The sequence below is a fragment of the Oryctolagus cuniculus genome, chromosome 9, assembly GCF_964237555.1.
Source record: "Oryctolagus cuniculus chromosome 9, mOryCun1.1, whole genome shotgun sequence".
Taxonomy (NCBI): Eukaryota; Metazoa; Chordata; class Mammalia; order Lagomorpha; family Leporidae; genus Oryctolagus; species Oryctolagus cuniculus.
In genome coordinates, this window is record NC_091440.1 from 70,153,334 (window position 1) to 70,172,888 (window position 19,555).

The 19,555-nt window shown below is 46.2% G+C and overlaps 1 protein-coding gene across 2 annotated transcripts; it reads right to left on the minus strand.

Moving 5' to 3' along the window:
• Positions 1 to 805: 805 nt before the first annotated feature.
• Positions 806 to 18,738, minus strand: DLEU7 (deleted in lymphocytic leukemia 7). Of its 2 annotated transcripts, XR_011378655.1 has the most exons (3): positions 17,890 to 18,738; positions 7,203 to 7,339; positions 1,560 to 1,694 (listed from the first exon to the last, which is right to left on the minus strand). XR_011378655.1 is itself a non-coding variant. In XM_002720736.5 (2 exons), exons 1-2 carry the CDS (start codon positions 18,319 to 18,321, stop codon positions 1,488 to 1,490), a joined length of 639 nt encoding a protein of 212 aa, XP_002720782.2. In that variant the 5' UTR covers positions 18,322 to 18,715; the 3' UTR covers positions 806 to 1,487. The 2 variants fall into 2 exon arrangements, 1 of the variants encoding a protein (XP_002720782.2); XM_002720736.5 differs by lacking the exon at positions 7,203 to 7,339 and having other exon boundaries at positions 806 to 1,694; positions 17,890 to 18,715.
• Between the last annotated feature and the right edge of the window lie 817 nt (positions 18,739 to 19,555).

Genomic DNA, 19,555 nt, shown 5'->3' on the forward strand with positions numbered 1-19,555 from the left:
GTTCTGTATTCCTTGGGGTAAGAGCCCAAAAAATCTTAATATTCACAGACAGAACTAGCAGTTACAATCCGGTGGGTAACCTATAAATAATGAGAGGGGATATTTTCCCTGGGGGCAGAGAGACCTCTTCACAAAATAAACTCATTCCCCTCAGAATACAGTGTTTCCAGCAGTGGGATTCTTTTCTGGCATAACTTACCTTATACACACACACACACACACATACACACACAGAGAGAGAGAGAGAGAGAGAGAGAGACGCACTGTTAGCGTTCCTGCAGAATTCAGTCTCCTATCCACAATTCTCTTCTGTGGAAATGATCAGTTACATCTACAGAGAAGCGATATATTTACTTTTCATTTTCTAACGCTGAAAGAAAACCTCTGTTGCCAAATAGGATGAGAATAGATGGGATTAAAAATACTTTGATTATTATCAAAAATTTTTAAAACAGTAGATGCACTTTCACTACACAGACCCACTTTACTATTCTTTGAGAAAATAATCTACACATACATACAGTCATCTTTTTTATCTAAATTCGATGCTATCTCTGTTAAAATTTTAAGAGAAAATCAGCATTTCACTTTCCTTTGGTTCCTAGCACAGTCATCACTGAACAATGGAAAATTCAGTTTTTTCCGCCAAGTAAGTGCAGAGAGTTGTTGCAAAGAAAAAAAAATCACCCTTTCTTTTCCCATTTCTGAATGTTTAGAGAAACCTGCCAGTATATCCACGTCCTCCTTTAGTTCACAAGAATTTCCTACTTTAATAGGAATATTAAAAACAGTCAGAAGATACAGATGTTTCCACATGAGACTTTAATAACACTGTACTTTGTATTTACATATCATATATCCTTGGTACTTCATAGCTCATTATCATGTTAAATTTACAAGTCATTTCATGAAAGCACAAGGTTTGGAAGCCACTCTTCCTGCCCAACAGTAAGTTATTAATGCCAGGACTGGAACTCCTAATTACTGACACATGTGGTCCTACAGCTAAAGACTGCTCCCATAACATAAAACGAAGTACTCAGTAAGTAGAACATCTCAGTGGTCAAATATCCCATTCATTCAAGATAAGTTTAAGAACCATGCAGCTTTAATCATATAAATAACCATATTAAACCTTATAGGTCTATGTTAATATGAATATAGAGTAAGGTGTCATTTGATCAAAACTAACAGTATGAATTAATCAATACAAGTATGTCCATATATAATCCAGAGTGGAATAGATTTCAGAAAGTCAGAAAATAGGTCAACATACTTAAAAATGTGACCTACTGCTTTACAAAATGTCCACTCACATGCTGTCGTTCTGAAGACTAGACCAGCAGCGTGTCTGACTGCTACCTGTGCTATCAAGTCTCCTGGTTGGTAATACAAACATCCATTGTCTACTGACTCAGTTAGGAAGGCAAGGTATCCAGTCCTCTTAACAGTGCTAACTGTGGTTTTCATGCCGAAGTCTTTACCACTCACACGTCTGGGAGATTCTGCAAGATCTGTCTCAAGGATGCACAGGCCACCATGTGGGCATCCGAAGGAAGATTGGCAAGGGACTGGATCAGCTTCTTGACTATGGTCTTCAAGCACTGGTGGGCAGCATTCAAGTCTCTGTCAAACTGCTGTCCTTCGATTTGTAGAGCCAGATGACTGCAGATGTTTCTAAACTCAACACTGTCCTGAAACAAACAGCAAACACAAACAAGAAACTAGAGGTGACGGAGGTATTTGTTGTGTTTTGCTTATCCAGCTTCCATTCCCTTCTCTGCCAGTAACAGCACCCACCTACTCCGATTTTGCCCTAGGAGGGCTACCCTCTTCCATTCTCCTGTGTGGTTTGAACACCCACAATTGCAGAGACCAGACCTGCCAGAGGGTATCATCCCACAGCCTCGTGGAATGGTCAGGAGTGGCAGGTGACCCGAGTCAGGTCACTAAGCCATACTGCCGGGACCTCTGCTTAACTGGGACTTTTGGAAAACAGATTTGCACCACAAGGAGAGCATCTAAATGAGAACAAACCCAACACAGATCAAAGTAGAACAAAGAGATGAAAAGAAACAACTCTAATTACATTTTTCTTGAGCGTGTGGACCTAGCTGTGCTTGAATAATAAACCTTGAGACTTTTTGGTTCTATCAGTCAATAAATATCCCCTTTTTACTTCAGTCAGTTGGAGCTGAGTTTCTGTTACCTGTTCCTGAAAGAGGCATGACAAATACACAAATAGCCTCTGTTCCAATTATTCTGTGCTCACTGTGCTTAAGATTCTAATACAGAATTTATGATTGAATGAACATGGTCTCAAGAAATTCCCAACGTAAATTTAGAGGACAGTTCCAAGATAGTTTAAAAGAATGAAGTATGTCAGTAGATTTATAATCTCCAAATATTTCATATTCTCAAATCCACTGCATTTAAATGGCATACTGAAATTATTCTACATTAGAAAAAATGTTGCGTATTGGGTCTCTTTTAAATACTTCCCTTGAACTCATGGGTTTGGAAACAGGGCACACTTAGTTTCCCCAAAACCCTGTTGCTACTGAATTCCTAGATTTCTGAATAAAACAGAACAAACATCCTTTCTGAGTCTGCAAGAAGGAAGGACAAAATCCCCCAAAGGCATCACTAAAGGAGAAACAGATCGTTGTAGCGGCCTACCGACATCACCAGGAAAAGAAAGTCTTTCCCGAGCTGGGTCTGGAGCGGAGGGCAGTGTCTCATGGACAATGTGTGACTGTGGATCTGCATCACGCAGTACTTGAAGTTTGGAGCTGCCCTCTACGCTACAGTCATGCTCTGGGAACACCTACACTAGGAAATTAACTTAAGAATTTGAAGTGGGCTAAAGTATCCATGGACACATGGCCAAAGTGAACAAAACTCCATTCCAGAAGAACATAGCCACAGCCCATAGGCCACAGTTCTATTCCCATAAGCCTTTGTTGAAGATAAACTCAAAATACAAAATTTAAAATACAATCCACCGTGATAAAAAAATACATGCAATAAGGGATGGGATTAAATTCCAAGAATTTCAGATTGAGACTGTGAAATATGTTTAAAAGTATTACAGATACAAAATAAGGAATCAAAAAAATAGTCTTTAAAAGGAACCAAATATCACTTACTTCTAGAAGTGGTGACTATCATTGAATTAAAAACTTACAGCACAGCTGTTAAATATATCTAAGTAACGATTAGTTACCAGGATGATAAAATTACCCAGAATATTAAAAAAAATTAAATATATGAGAAATATGGGTGAGAGGTTAAACAACACAGATGACAGAATGAGGAAGTTCAATAAATGCATTTCCCAGAGAAATGACAGAGAGGCAATGTCCACCAAGGACAAAAGAGGAAAACTGTCCAGAGATGATCCAAAACATGAATCCTTATATTCGGGAAGAAAAATGAGCTCTCATCAGAATAAGTTAATTTAGATCTAAATCTAAACTCACTGAGCAAAATTACTCTGAAGAGCAACTACAGGAAAAGATAAATGAGTTTCAAGGGATGACAAGAGAGATTGCTAACTTCTCACCACAGCAGATGAAAAGAGAAGAGAATGGAGAAATATTCTCAAATAACCGTCTACGTAGAATGATTTTAACCATACTAGGCAATCATTTATAACCCAGGGCAAAATAAATATACTGTCACTTAAAAGGACAGGATATTTGCACTAATGGACTCTCACTGTTAGATCTTTCTAAAGATGTAATTTAGGAAGAAAATTTAACTCAAGGAATGAGAGACAAGCGACAGTGAGTAAGCTTAAAAACGGGTGTACATCTAAAAAAACAGTGTTTAGAACAGAAAGTATGACAACTAATGGGTTTACAGCAGTAAGAAGCTTCCAAAATGCTGCACAGCAACAAAACGTAGGATGGAGTGATGTTCTGGACACCTGATCAATCAAAAGAAAGGTGGTAAACCTGACAAATTTCTGACTTAATTGTGTGTGTGAAAAATGTAAGAGTTATCAGTAAAAGTAGAGAAATAATACATAAAACTTTAAAACAAGCTGGGGAAAAATGTGTTAAAATTTTATGTTTAATAAGAGTGGGAATAAGAGAGGGAAGAGATGTTTAATTTGGGACATGCTCAAGCTGACTTGCCCCAAATGGTAGAGTTAGACACATACCAGGGGATTCCAATTCAATCCCATCAAGGTGGCATGTACCAATGCCATCTCACTATTCCAAGTGATCAATTTCAGTTCACAATTGATCATAATGAAAGGACTAAGAGTCAAAGGGAGCACATAAACAAGTCTAGTACCTGCTAACACTAACCGATAGAATAAATAAAGGGGAGAGTGATCCAACATGGGAAGTGAGATACTCAGCAGACTCATAGAATGGCAGATGTCCTAAATAGCACTCTGGCCTCAGAATCAGCCCTAAAGGCATTCGGATCTGGCTGAAAAGCCCATGAGAGTATTTCAGGCATGGAAAGCCAAGACACTCTGGCAAAAGATCTCTGTGAGTGAGATCCCAGTGGAAAGAACAGGTCTTCAAAGAAGGAGGTACCTTTCTCTGAAGGGAGGAGAGAACCTCCACTTTGACTATGACCTTGTCTAAACAAGATAGGAGTCGGAGAACTCAGAGGGCTTCCATAGCCTTGGAAACTCATGACTGGAGCATAGGGAGATTACTGATGCCATAGACAGGAGTGTCAATTGGTAAAGTCAACAACAGGAGTCACTGTGCACTTACTCCTCATGTAGGATCTCTGTCCTTAATGTGCTATGCATTGAGATTTAATGCTATAACGAGTACTCAAACAATATATTTCACTTTGTGTTTCTATGGGGGTGCAAACTGTTGAAATCTTTACTTAATGTATACTAAACTGATCCTCTGTAAAAAAAAAAAAAAAGAAAAAGAAATTATCAACTCCCAACTTGACTCTCACTGGGATTAAACATGACAATAGGTCTGATCTGATTTCATCATCATTTAAAAAAAATCATCTATTATTTTTCACTTTATGTTTCTGTGTGGGAGCAAACTGTTGAAATCCTTACTTAATGTATACTAAGCTGATCTTCTGTATATTAAGATAATCGAAAATGAATCTTGATGTGAATGGAAGGGGAGAGGGAGTGGGAAAGGGGAAGGTTGTGGGTGGGAGGGACGGTATTGGGGGGAAGCCACTGTAATCCATAAATCATACTTTGGAAATTTATATTCATTAAATAAAAGTTAAAAAAAAAATTTTTATGTTTATAGTTATGGAAGGTGAACATGGAGAAGTAAAGGTACAATATAAAGCAAAATAAAGAGAAAGCCCCAAATAAGATAGACAGTAGAAGTGAATCAAAATATGTCAGAAAACACAATAAATGTAAACTGATAAACTCATCTTTTGAAAGATAGTGGTGTACGGTGCTGCGGCTTACTTGGCTAATCCTCCACCTGCAGCACTGGCACCCCGGGGTTCTAGTCCCGGTTGGGGTGCCAGATTCCGTCCCGGTTGCCCCTCTTCCAGTCCAGCTCTCTGCTGCGGCCCGGGAGTGCAGTGGAGGATGGCCCAAGTGCTTGGGCCCTGCACCCGCATGGGAGACCAGGAGGAAGCACCTGGCTCCTGGCTTCGGATCAGCATAGTGCGCTGGCCATGGCGGCCATTTTGGGGGTGAACCAACGGAAGGAAGACCTTTCTCTCAGACCTTTCTCTCTGTCTCTCTCTGTCACTGTCTAACTCTGCCTGTAAAAAAAAAAAAAAAAAAAAAAAAAAAAAAAAAAAAAAAAGATAGTGATTACCAGACTGGATTTTTAAAATCTATCCTTATGCTGTTTATAAATAACAAATCTAAAGCTAAAACCACAGGAATATTAAAAGTAAATATCTACTAAGATATATATCAAGCAAAGAGAAGCCAAAGCAAATCTGGAAAAATCATTATTAGAAAATAACCTACACTCAGCCGGCGCCGTGGCTCAATAGGCTAATCCTCCACCTTTTGGCGCCGGCACACCGGGTTCTAGTCCCGGTCGGGGCGCCGGAGTCTGTCCCGGTTGCCCCTCTTCCAGGCCAGCTCTCTGCTATGGCCAGGGAGTGCAGTGGAGGATGGCCCAGGTGCTTGGGCCCTGCACCCCATGGGAGACCAGGAAAAAGCACCTGGATCCTGGCTCCTGCCATCGGATCAGCGCGGTGCGCCGGCTGCAGCGGCGGCCATTGGAGGGTGAACCAACGGCAAAAGGAAGACCTTTCTCTCTGTCTCTCTCTCTCACTGTCCACTCTGCCTGTCAAAAAAAAAAAAAAAGAAAAGAAAAGAAAAGAAAATAACCTACACTGCATAAAAAGAATGAGCACCCAAAATATATAATAATATACTTGTGTGTGCCTAATATGATAGCCGTAATATACACTGAATCCACAAACATGACTGGTTTTACCCAGATTTCTCCCAAAATGATGGATCAAACAACAAAACAATCAGCCTCAACAGAAAAGACTGAAAAACACGAATCACAAGCTTTCCAGTGTGAATAAGCAAATGTACATTATTCTCAGACACACATGGAATATTTATGAAAGCTGGCTTTAGTATAACATCATAAAGCAAATCTCAGCAAAGGTCAGAAAATCTGCATCACATAAATCACCAAGCAAGTCAATGAGAAATTAGTAACATAGCCGACCTTATCAAAATGTGCATGATGTAAAACTCAAAACACCCATTTCTAAGTAATCCATGAGACAATTTTGAAGTATTTTATACAGAACAATTCTGGACATCTTGCTTCACGGATCTGTGAGATGTAGACACGTGCATAGACCTAAAATGCTTGTCTAAGTAAAGGAAAATCACTGAAAATCCATGCACTAAGAATTCAACTCAATAGCTGAGGAAAAGCAAAACAGATAATCCAAAGGGAAGAACCACAGCTGAATTGAATTTGATGAACAGTGGCATTTTCGTCTTAATTTTGCGTAGAAGGAGAAGCCATTCTTCCTGCAAAGAGAAATCCTGTCTCTTGGGTGGGAGGGACTTGGGTTTTAGGACAAATGCTTATGAGAAAACATCCCCCAAGAAACAACACAAATACCCAGTTATTTCAGTTCAGCCAACAAGGGCAGCGGAGAGACCATGCGAGCGAGGAGGGGGATAGAGCGATAAACATGCCACAGGCCCTATTTCCAGGCATGATAGCCTAGAAATATATTAGTACCTGTTTTTCTTTCTCTTTGAAGCTTTCAAGTTCCCTCGCCTTGTGTGTTGCTCATTTCTGCTCAGTAGGTGCCCAGGGGCTAGTTAGATCATCTGTCCCGTAGTTCATGGAGTACTCTGTGTTGCTGAACCATATTGCTTAGGAAAGGGAAAATAAGGGGGGAAAAAATCACTCTAGACTATTTGCCCAAGATCCACATCAAGGGAAATTGTCCACTTGCTTTATGGAAGTCATTCGACTCTGAGTACAAAGTGGAAGGATCAAAGAAAACATGCAAAAGGAAATCCAAGCTAGAAGGAGCCCCTGAAACGCGTGCTGACGTGCGTGTCCATTAGCCAGTCTGCACAGGCATTCGTCACCCAACAAAGATTAAAACGCCTTTAAAAATAATAGTTGTGGCCTAAAATCTGAAGTCAATTTCACATTTACTGTAAAGAATCAAAGAAGGCATCGTTTGGGGAAATTACACGTACAATAAAATTCAACTGTTGGGCTGCACTGGTCCCTGAGGTCCTGGGCAAACTTCAGATCTCTGGCGAGCTTTGCAAAGTCTCTTTATTTTACTATTCCAGTACAGTATTTCCTTTTAATCCTTTCTCAAATATATTAACAGTCAAAGAAAACAAATTAATAGGAATAGGCTTTCCATGGGACTCTTAAGCCAGGGGAGGGAAAACTAAAACAGGTGATTGCTTCTCTCCCTTTCTAAAAGGCTTGAAGGCCAGCTCTGAACCCAATAATTATTGCTCCAACCAAACCTCTGCTGATTCTGCTGCAGATGGTGGGGGTCACCAGTCACAGCGTTAAGGCTAACAGCGTAGGGGACAGCTCGCGGCTTTCAGTATAAACTCACATGATCAATATTAGCAATGATTTCACTTGTGGTGCTTTCCATTCAATGACAGCGTATATCCTCCCAGAGGCTTTCATTTTGCAAGTCCCAGATGCTCTTAGAAATGACGTAATATCCCACATAGTGCCTTGAGCACTTCGCCAGAATTAGAACTATATGGCTGAGCAATCTAAAAGCAAGTGTTGGAGCTTATAGACCTTGTGTAATTTCAGACTCTGGGTAAAAAAATGCATTGTTTGCTAGAGTGGCCCAATTGATGGCTAGCAGTTATGTTTCCAAGTGAGTTGAGGGATGGGCCTTTGGCATAGCAAGGTTAAGGCACTGCTAGGGATGCCCAAAACCATACCAGAGTTCCAGCTCCCGTCTTGAGTTCTGCTGCCTGGTAGGGCAGACTCTCAGAGGAAGCAGTGATGGCTCAAGTCCTAGGGTTGCTACCACCTATAGACAGGACTGTCTCTTCTAGTCTCAGCCTGGCCCAGCCCAAGCTGTTGCATGCATTCGGGGAATGAGCCAGTAGATGGAGGATCTGTCTCTCTCTGCTCTTCACAAAAATAAAAACTTAATAAATAGAAAGTTCTTTATAATTGAGTTAAGATGCTCCCTCTTGACTCAACTAAAGGACAATGGCCTTGACCTGTTGAACTCATCCAACGAATGACTCAAGGTTTATTTCACACATGTATCAAGCCTCCACTGCTTAACTAACAACACTGGGTAAAAGACAACAAAGCATTTAGCTGATCTCTAAAGCTCTTATAACCTAGTAGGGGAATGAAACACATACAGCATGCACCTGGTTGCCCACTGAGCTAGCAGAGCTATGGAAAAGCACAGAAATCCAATCGTATGGAGGAGCAGACACTTGGAGATTCATAACCCAAGCACACAAAATTGGTTTTGATGCGTCAATCATTTCTAGCATGTGCCAGATATTGTCTGAATGTACTAAGGGAACCCATGTGCTCAAGAGAAAAAGAGACAGTTCCAGTTTTTAGAACATTTCTTTCTAATCTTTAACTGAAATCTACCTTGTGAAAGGCAGAATAACGGCCCCCTAAAGATGTCTACATCCTAATTCCCAGAACCAGTGAGTATGTTACCCTACAAGGCAAAAGGGACTTTTGCAGGGATTAGAAAAGGTAGCCATCCAAACAGCCACAAAATCCCTGGGGATGCAGCAGCACTCGGTCCTTCAAGAGCTATGCAGTAGGCCGGCGCCGCGGCTCACTAGGCTAATCCTCCGCCTTGCGGCGCCGGCACACCGGGTTCTAGTCCCAGTTGGGGCGCCGGATTCTGTCCCGGTTGCTCCTCTTCCAGTCCAGCTCTCTGCTGTGGCCCAGGAGTGCAGCGGAGGATGGCCCAAGTGCTTGGGCCCTGCACCTGCAAGGGAGACCAGGAGGAAGCACCTGGCTCCTGCCATCCGATCAGCACTGTGCGCCGGCCATAGCGGCCACTTGGGGAGGTGAACCAATGGAAAAAGGAAGACTTTTCTCTCTGTCTCTCTCTCTCACTAACTCTGCCTGTCAAAAAAAAAAAAAAAAAAAAAAAAAAAAAAGAGGTATGCAGTTGCCATCAGAGATCGGGTTCTGCCCCCTTTGATGAGTCATCGTTGGAGGAGCCGCATTGTCTGTGTGACACTCAGTTTGCTCGTCTGTAAAATGGAAGCAATATGGCTGTCACATGGAGGGGGTGTAAAGGCTAAATTAGCTCATGGATATGGAAGCTCTGTGCATCTGTAAAGCACTCCCTCAGTTTTAGGTTATGGAGCAAGTTCTAGGCAGCAAGAAGGAAGAGGAGACAAGAAAAAGAGTCCTCTGTAGAAACTCAAAGTCCCACTAATGAGATACAATCTATTTGAGACTGCTTAGTACAGGAGTCACACACAGTGCAAAAACAAAAAAAGATCGAGGCCATCAGTGTGCCCCTGACAACCTTCGCACTAGGAAGGGAAGCCTGGATGAGACATCGGAGAGGTGGTAGGGGAGGGACGGTCTAACAGGACAGGTGATGCCGAGGAGAGCAATGTTTGACTCACAGGGGAAAAGGATGGCCCTTGTGATGAGAATTAGAATGAAAACCAGAAGCAGAAGCCTGCAGTCAAGAAAGGGGCTGGGGACCTGGACTGCAGGAGATGGGATCCAGACTGAGAAGAACAGGATCTTGGGTTGCAGACCTGGTGTAAGAGAGTGTGGAAAGCCTCCAATGCCAGACTAAAGTCCCTGAAGCCTGCCAATCACAGGGGTCACGTGGCAAAGTGTCGTTTTCAGAACGCTGCTCTGGCCAACAAGCCTGAGCACCCGCCAGGAGTCTGAGCGCAAGCAGCACCCCTGACACGCCTGGTCTCGTGAAGCGCATACAGCAGCAATCCAGAAGACAGTCAAAGCACGTGACCTGGGGACAGTCCGCAACATCCTTAGGTCACACAGCCATGGAGCGGCAGAGGTGGACTTAATCTCTCTCTTCCAGAACGCAAATATTCACAAAGATCTGCCCCAACTCAGAAACTGGGCAGCTACTGCCGTGAATCACAGAGCAGAGCTTGCCATCCAGTGTGAGAGCCAGGGCGGGGGGCAGGCGTTACAAGGCTGTGGATGCCCAGGGAGGGTGAGCAGGGCCTCCATGGACCCAGGCGGGAGAAGCACTAAGCTTTTTGAGGATGGAACAAAGTTGTCTACAAGTGAATCGGTTAGTGGTTCTTCCTTGGCTATCTTCATTGTTTTTCTTAAGGTTCACTGAGTGTTAGGAGCGTTACAAAGCTCAAGTTGGGAATGACTGCATCCAAACTGAACACTGGCCTGTTGGCCCAACCCTGTTCCCTACAGCAGAACGGAGAGGGCTGGGTTATTTGAAAGATATTCAAAGCACGGAACCTTGTGTGCCCTGAATGAGGCGGCCCTCTAGCTAATCAGAGACCTCCCAATTAGAGCCCTTCCTCCCTCCGCTCTCTCCTCTCTGATCGGGGTGAGGGGATTCTCCAGAAAAACCTGTGCTCTGTGTCTACTAGGAGTGCACATGGCTAGAATCCCTGAACAACTGACAAGGCACCCGCACAGCCCAAAAAAAGGAAAGAAAAGTTCAACCTCTTTCTAGCTTTTTACTGAAAATAAGCACTTCCATCAGCACTGAAGGCTTGAAAACAGAATCTGGCAACAGGAGTCAGTTTCAAAAGCTGTTTTCTGAAATCAACAGCAAGTCAGAAATATGATCCGACCTGACTTTATCTAAAGTGGAGATAACGATGAAACTATCCATAAGGGTTTTGGTTTGCATTTTTTCCCTACCCTATCACTTTCAAAATCACTTGTAGATACACATATACTATCAGCAGGTCATACTTGTTTGAAATACGTTAAAATAAGTTGGCTGTTTTCAAAGCAGTCACATTGAGAGAGAGACAGAGAGCGAGTGAGCAAGCGAGTGAGCGAGAGTGCCTTAATAAACTTCTGCCTGGCCAGCTCAGCACTGGGTTGCATGAAGGAACAAGAATCCCTTCCCCAGCCCCATTAGGCGCCTCCACACCGGATATGTACATAAACGGAGATGATGCAGCTCTGTTTTAGCAGGATGTCATGAGAAAGATATTACTGTGAGCTAGACATTGTCCCAGCTTGATCTGGCTCATCAGCACCTGGCTTTGAGCTACAGTCGACAGGGTGCAGGGCAGTCACCAGGTACCCAAACCCAGTCTCAAATCGATAGGTAACTATGTGTTAATAAAACACCCAATGAAGGACCACAGTGTTTGCCAGTCACCATAAAAAGTCTCTCATCCACAGGAAATGAAACATTTTTACTTGTGGTGCACCCAGTGTAAACGCTCACCCAGAACTGCAGCTCCTTAAGCATTTGCTTGGGGTGTGGCACCGCGTGCAGGTGGAAAGGTCAGTGAAAAGCACTTTGGTGATGGAGATGAGTCTGTCACTAGATTCAGGGGTGCGCAAGGCAAACCCATAAAACCGTAAAATAAAACAGTGCAACGTTGCCACACCGAGATGTCAAACCTGAGTGGTTTTGTGTTAGGGTCTTGCTGTGATCTCTTTCCCACAATTTACATCTCAGAGAGCTTTTGTGGGCTGCTTCTCAGGTCACTTGTATCGCTAACGAATTACAAAGCCATAAGTTAGGGAATTGTAGAGCAGTGGGGAAGGGATAGGCACTCTGAGATTAGTCACTGGGTCTTTTTTTTTTTTTTCCAAACATAAAAGCACAATTCTGTCCCAAATGGAGAACAACTCCCGCCATGGCTATTGACAGTAAGACGGTGAACATTTTTTATTAGTATGTAAACAGTTTCTGAAGACACAATGCCCACATTTTGCAGACACTGACTCTTCTCGCTAGGGTGAATGGGGAAGAGCACTCAGCCTCAGTGCCTTCCTCTGGACAAGCCAGTCGTCACACTTGCAGTTTGCATGTAGCATTGGCAAGGACCGGGAAGCCAAAGCCCACAGTTTTATGACTGCTGCTCTTGCTCTGTAGAATGAGAAAAGCAGCAAGGACTACGGAACGTGACCAAATAATTGGTAGCAGAATGAGCTCATGGAAACGGGTAGGCTCCCAGGCACGTTTAATCTGCAATGGCAAGGACGCTCTTCTGCCTTTTAAAGTAGCTTCAGCCAGGGTCTCCGTGAAGCTGCTTCAGAATGGAAGTCTTGGAAACTGTGCCTGCATTTAGTCTCAGAGCAAGACAGACAAAACTCAATCAGAGTAACTTCCTAACTGGTTCTCATGGGAACTGGTGGTCACTTTAAGGAGTTTTTAAAAAATCTTAAAACTGGCTTCCTTCGATGTCCCGCATGCTGCCTATGGCAAATGCTTAATGCGCTCTTGCTAATAATACTGGTTTGTTCATGATCGCAATGATGGGGCTTTTTGTCACCAGGGAAGGAGGCACAGAGATTCCCCCTGCATCCAACCCCTCTCCCCGCCCTGCCAGATTCCTATGTTGAAACCCCACCATCTAAAGCAGAGGTGAGGTGCGTAATGTCTGTCCTGCCAAGGCAACCACAGGTGGGACTCAAAATTCGGTAAGTCTGTGGCAGCCTCATGTTGAGATTGATGGTTTTGTAAGGTCCGCAAATGTTATAAACACCCAAAGGGCCCTTGGCAGACAGAGGGTTCCCCGCCACTGCTCTGATCTGAATCTCCTGAGGACCATGGCTTTTAGGGAGGTAATTAGGGTGAAATGTGGTCCTAAGGGTGCTGCTTTTCATCGCCGGAGGCAGCTAAGCTCATAAAGAAAGAGTTTTCTGGGGCTCACCATGTTGAGACAGAAAGTCCAAACAGCACAGTGCACGCTCTGGAAAAGGCCCCCGTGGTCGAAGGCAAGAGTGCGCGCACAGGAAGGTTCACGGGGTGAGCAGGAAGCAGAGTGGGGGGCCCAGCTTTGCTCCTTTTATAACAACCCTCTTGGGGAGAAGGCAAGGCTTGCATGAGAAATACCTTACTCCCTTTCGAGAACACGCTCCCGACACACTAAGGACCTCCCACTCAACCCCACCTGTGAAAGTTCTCAACTTCCCAGCCCGGCTACCCTGAGAACCAAATTGTCAACACGCAGACCTGCCCTTGGGAACCACAGCAGACCCTAACTTAATAGCACTGGTGTTCTTTTAAAGAGACAGCAGAGCGCTCACACGCACTCGCTCCCCCCCCCCCCCTTCTCTGCATGCACAGTACACTTAGAGAACAAGTTACCACCCTTAGTCCATCAACATAAAACCTTAGGGACCAAGTCCCCAGAACATGAGCCTTTGAGGACACCCAAAACATTATCCAAACCAAAACAACACCCTAGCAGCGTGAGAGAGATAAACCATCTCTTCTTAGCTGCTCCTGAGCAAAGTCCTCACTTCCTCGAGCCTCAATTTCCACCCGCAGTGTTCGCCTGGCTCGTTAACTCCACCTGCTGCATCGCACTGAACAAGACTCAGGACTGTTAGGCATTTTGCACCCACCGTGAAGATGCCCACTCCATGGCTTGTTGTGTGTCCGTGATAATTTCTGAGTGTTGAAAAGGAATATTAAATATCGGTTTTTTTTAACTGAAGAGTAAAATACTACCAAAAAAAAAAAAAAAAAGCCTGTTAAAGTGCTGAGGGGCGCTCTGTCTGCACGCCCGGAGATTTCATTTCCTTCCCCTCCCCTCGGGTGGCTTGGTCAGGGCATTCATTGGGAGTCACACAGCTCAGTCACACCACCTATCAGGCGTGTAGGTTTTCTCCACCCATCAGGTGTGTGTGGAGGTTTTCTGGAAGTCTCTTTGAATCATCCTAACTCTGTTTCTGTCAACAGTACCAGAGAAGTAAAAAATAGTCCATGCATCAGACTCATTAATATCAAGAATGAAACCCACAAGAATCATAGCTAATAAAAGTTCATGAAGTATTAATAGTGACAATAGCAATTGCAATGATAATAGTTCAAATGTATGGCAGTGTATGATGGGGAGCCACTAAGCCTTTATATAAATTATCTCAATAACCTTTGGGTAAGATATCACTGTACCCACTTTAGAGATGAGGAGACTGAGGCACAAGAAGACTGAAAAATTTGCTCAAGGGCCTACAGCAGGAATTGGCAGAATAGGTTGGAAAAGCTCCATGAGACTTGCCCACTGTGCTATGCAGTGCTATCTATACAGTAAGATCCCTAGAGCTAGTCATCTAGGCCATAGGCTTCAAGTCATTGGGACTCCCTCCTACCTTCTGTGGCAAGTAACATCACCAAAGAGACTTAAAAGTTGGAGAGGTTTCCACAGGCTTCTAAGTGATACACAAGTGTTATTTGCATTAGCAGAATTCCTCGTGAAACCATTCTGTTGTATTAAACCAGTCCGTATGTTCCTAATTTAGAAATACAGAAAGCAGGGGCCAGCGCTGTGGTGTAGTGAGCAGGTAAAACCACTGCCTGCAGTGCCAGCATCCCATTTGGGCGCCAGTTCAAGTCCCGGCTGCTCCACTTCCGATCCAGCTGTCTGCCATGGTCTGGGAAAGCAATGGAAGATGGCCCATGTGCTTGGGCCTCTGTGCCTGCATGGGAGACCTGGAAGAAGCTCTAGGCTCCTGGCTTCAGATCAGCACAGCTCGGGCTGTTTCGGCCATTTGGGAAATGAACCAGTGGATGGAAGACCTCTCTCTCTCTCTCTGCCTCTGCCTCTGCCTCTCTGTAACTCTGCCTTTCAAATAAAATAAATAAATCTTAAAAAAAATACAGAAAGCACTCTTCCGAATCATTCAAATGAATAGTAGCATTAACGTAGCCAATGTAACCAGCCACGTGGAAAGACAGAATGCTATGCTGTCTGTCTCCTCCAGTCTAGGTACTGTATAATCATAAACCTGTAAACCAAATGAATACATTACCTCTTCTCCCAAGACCAAACCAAGCAACCTTCCAAGATTCTGGCGAGGGGGCAAAACTGGCCCCTGCCTCTCTCCCTGCTGAAAGCGCCGGCTGTTCTCAGGGGCTCTAACACTCACTGTTCCCCTGCCGGTGAAGAACTCCAAGAGCTAAATACCCGGCAGCTCCCTTCCTGTCACCAGCATGCTGGATATTTGGAGAAAGCGGCAGCAACACTCGGAGAAGTCTGCAGAAGTCGCTGTGATGAAGAAGGTAAGGACCTGTGACTCCGAGGAGTGGGTAAGTGAGGGAAGCTTTGAGAGTGCTTAAGGCCTGGGCAGAATGGGCAGAGATGAGACAGGAGAAAATATTAGACAGAATTGATGGAAAAGGTTTGGGGGCAATGAAAAGATTTGCCTCGGTGCCTAAGAGATACAATTTATACTGAGAGTCGGGGACAGGAGGACAACCCCATTCATCTGAGACCAGAATGAAGATGAGTGGGAAGGTGACTTTTCATTAAAGAGGATATCTGTGTCTCATGACCTCAATTTTCCAGAAAAAGGAGCAAGAGGGTTGAGCTCTGGATAACGAAGACTTAGTGATGGAAAGTGTCTAGGATCCAAAGTCAGTTCGGGCCAAAAGGCGGACTAAGTCGCGGCACAGGCTGCCTTGAGCCAAAAGGGCAGGATTTGTGGGGGCTGCCTCCAGAGCAGAGGCCTCCAGGTTTACTCTACAGCCACTGAGCTGCACCAGGCCCTCAGACAATTGTCTTATGACCTCACTCTCTAACTGAAACCGCGCCTTCTCCCACTTGTCTGAGTTTCTGGGATTTGTCTGCTTGCACGCTAGGGCCCCCGTGCAATGTACAGGCCTTTCCCCATCTGGCCCCACTTAACGACCCCAGCACCATTTTTTTCCCTTCCGCCATATTGAATAACTGCAGGTCACACCCTCCCCCTGCTGCTGCCCGAGGGCCCAGAGCTTTGCGATGCTCCTGGCCTTGGATCTCACACAGTTCCCCTGAGAAGAGCAGACACCTTCCAGGATCACTCAGTGTCTCCTTTCACCTGTGAATGTTCCTAACCTCACATAGTGCTTCCTGTTTCACCAACTCCAAGACACACTTTTTATAACATTTACAAAAATCCCAGACGTTAGGATGAAACTTACAATCAATGGTGTATCATACTTCAATTGACAGGATTTAAAATTTCTTGGTGGTACCAAAGGTTTCAACAAAAAAGAGATGTTTCTTTGGGAGGTGCTTCTCACATTGGTGAAATGTAGCTTCATTTTTTAGCTTGTAAGTGTGGAAGGGCTTCTCATCTGGAGGTGAACTTGGGTCTCTGTCCCATCCCCTTGCCTATATAGCAAAGTGTGGAGTACCAGTGGGCCAGGGAGGGAGTAGTACAGTTAGCACCTGCTGGGCAGAGGCTAAGGATGCAGGAAACATCCTACAATGCATAGGAACACCCCAAATGTGTTCAAATCTGTACAAATGTGTACAGAGCGGAGACCGAGAAACCCTGGTATAGTGCACCAGTAGGTATTTGGGTGCGTTTGATTTTAAGCACATCTTTTGCAGTGCATGGTGCAACTTAATCTGCAGCAGCTTTCCCAGACTTTGTAGCGCAAGAATAACAACTCTTGGGAAATGCTCTAAGCCGTCCTGGCCCCTCCCAACTTCCTTCTGCTAGACTCCCAGGGGAATGCACAAAGCAGTGCTCCCAGCCAGAAGGTCTCAAAGAGATTTGTGACCTTAAATGAATTACCCTGAGTGAGCTAATGGCAGGGCCAGCGTTGCAAAGGAGAAGCACCCCTCCCCCCATTTTCACCATTCCCCTCAGTCTACCAGGCAGCTGCTGGCTTCCCTTGCTAACTTGGGGAATGTGGTTAGGCACTAAGAGGAAACCGTGCCCTACACCTGGGCGCTGGGTGACTTAGCAGGAGTTTAGTTTAGTATTCACGCTTCAACACCTAGGACCCACCCGGCTCTCACCCCGCTTAGATGAGAATTTCGGCTGCCTCTGTAAGACCCCGAGCTCTGCGGGGAAATGGATTTATGCAATAATAACTGTGATTCATGAGCATGAAGGAACTTCAGATATACGGGTCAGGGTTCATCACAGAAGGGCAGAGGGGCCTCAAGAGGGGTACTGAGGGCTCTGAAGGGAGGGCTATTCATTTGGAAGGCGGCTGGGGGCGCTTCCTCCCTCCCCAAAAGCTGCACCTGAGCCACGGCTTTTCTGCCCTTCGGCAGGAGTAGGACCTGATTTATGGAGGGCGGAAGCTAGCCCCGGGCAGGTTTTGCCAAGGCCTCCCCCAGGCTCGCTTCCAGGCGGGCCTCAGGTAGGTCTACAGCTCCCCGCCAGCCAGCATATCCCCGGCCCCAGCGCACCCCCACCCACCCACCCCGGGGCGGAATCCCGGTGCGCAGCTTGGCTGGGGTCGCACGGCCCCGCCAGGTGTTGCAAGGAGGACTGGACTCACCTTCAGGTGGATGGGGAAGGACCGTTCCTGCTGGAGTGGCCCCAGCAGCGTCTGCTCCACACTAACCAGCTCGGAGGTCGAGTCCACCACACGGGCCAGCGCGCTGCGCATCGCCATCCGCGCCAGGGTGCAGGGCCCGCGGTCCCGGGGGAGGGGCAGCAGCTCGGCGCCCCCCTCCACCTCCACCTCCGGGGAGCTCGCCCGCGCCCCGGCCCCCACGGCCCCGCCCCCTATCCCCAGCTCCGGCCCCAGCTGGGCCCTCAGCGGGCCTGAGCGGCGGACAGGAGCGGCCAACACGTGGTCCGGGTCGCGTGAGCCCCCCGGGGCGCCCGGCCCGTCCCCCCAGCCCCATTCCTGCTGCAGCAGCTGCAGGGTCTGCAGAGCCACCATTTGGTGACTAATGGAGGCCACTAAGGGCGCGGGGCTGGCCATTGCTTCCACCAGCGGCTCCGCGCGCTCCGCGTGCAGGTGGAGCGGCAGCGAGGGAGGCGGGGGCGTTTGGGGTCGCCAGGGTCACATTTCCTAACCCGCGGATCCTGGGCCCCGGCTTCTCTCCGCGTGTGTGGCCGGCACCGCCCCCGGCCCGCAGTCCCTGACCCGCGCTGGCCCCTGCATTCGCTTCGACTCCGAATCCGCTTGTTCTGACCCAAGGCTGCTTGATGCGCTGCTCCGTGTGCACCTGAAAATCAGCCAAGTGCTGAGCGGTGTTTCTTTCTCCTCTCCAGGGCTTTGATGGGAAAACGTGCTGCTTTGTGCAGATGCGTCTATCAGAGATACCCCGCCCCCATCTCCTTTGAAGGATGCCTGCCAATGACCACTTACGCCAGAGGGTGGGGGTGTGAAGGACCCACCCAGGAGCTTGGGCAAGAGCTGAGAGCCTTAGCAAAATTCACAAAAGGAACCACGTGCCTGCCTCCCCTCCCTACCCTTCCCAACCCAAGGGGGATTTTCTGGAACTTCTTGAAATAGCCTTTAGGGCTTCCTGGCCCCCACCCCAGCCTAAGAAGGTGGACCTGTGTGTCTCCAAGTTTTGCCCTTCCAGGTCTGGCTCCCTGTGCACAAGTGCAGGGACAGTGGGGCCGCTGCAGTAGCACCGCAGAGCCTCAGTCGTGGCCTGCCCCTGCAGCCCACAGCTGGCACTGCCCAGATGCTGGGCCTAGATGGTTTTGTGTGACATTCCCAAAGGAGTTGGGCAAAGTTGATGCTAAATCCTTTTATGAGCCATGAACCCCGGGACAGCTGTACAAATAGTTGCTGTTTTTAATTAAAACTAACGAGGCTACTTCCTTGACTTGGGAAGAAGAATTGGCAATTTTATGTGTTGGCAGATTGGAAACCATTGGTTTGTGAGCACACTTGAGAAAAACGAAGACATTTGACAGGCGTTGTTGGGAGGGCCGGCCCAGGGAAGCCTCCGTCCAGTTCTATGCTCTTCCTGCAAGGAGAGCTACTTGGATAACCCCTGGGTCCAGCATGGCAGTGCAGGGGCTCAGGCCCATGGCAAAGGAGTAGCTCTGGCACACTGGGGCACAATTTTTCACAGAGTGAGATTTGGAAGTGTCCCCGAGGGAAAAAGTCCCCCCCCCCCCGCCACCGCCAGTGTGTCTCTGTACAGAAACGTGATGGTAAAAGATAGCAGGAGAAACGTGGGTCCTTGAAGGTTTCT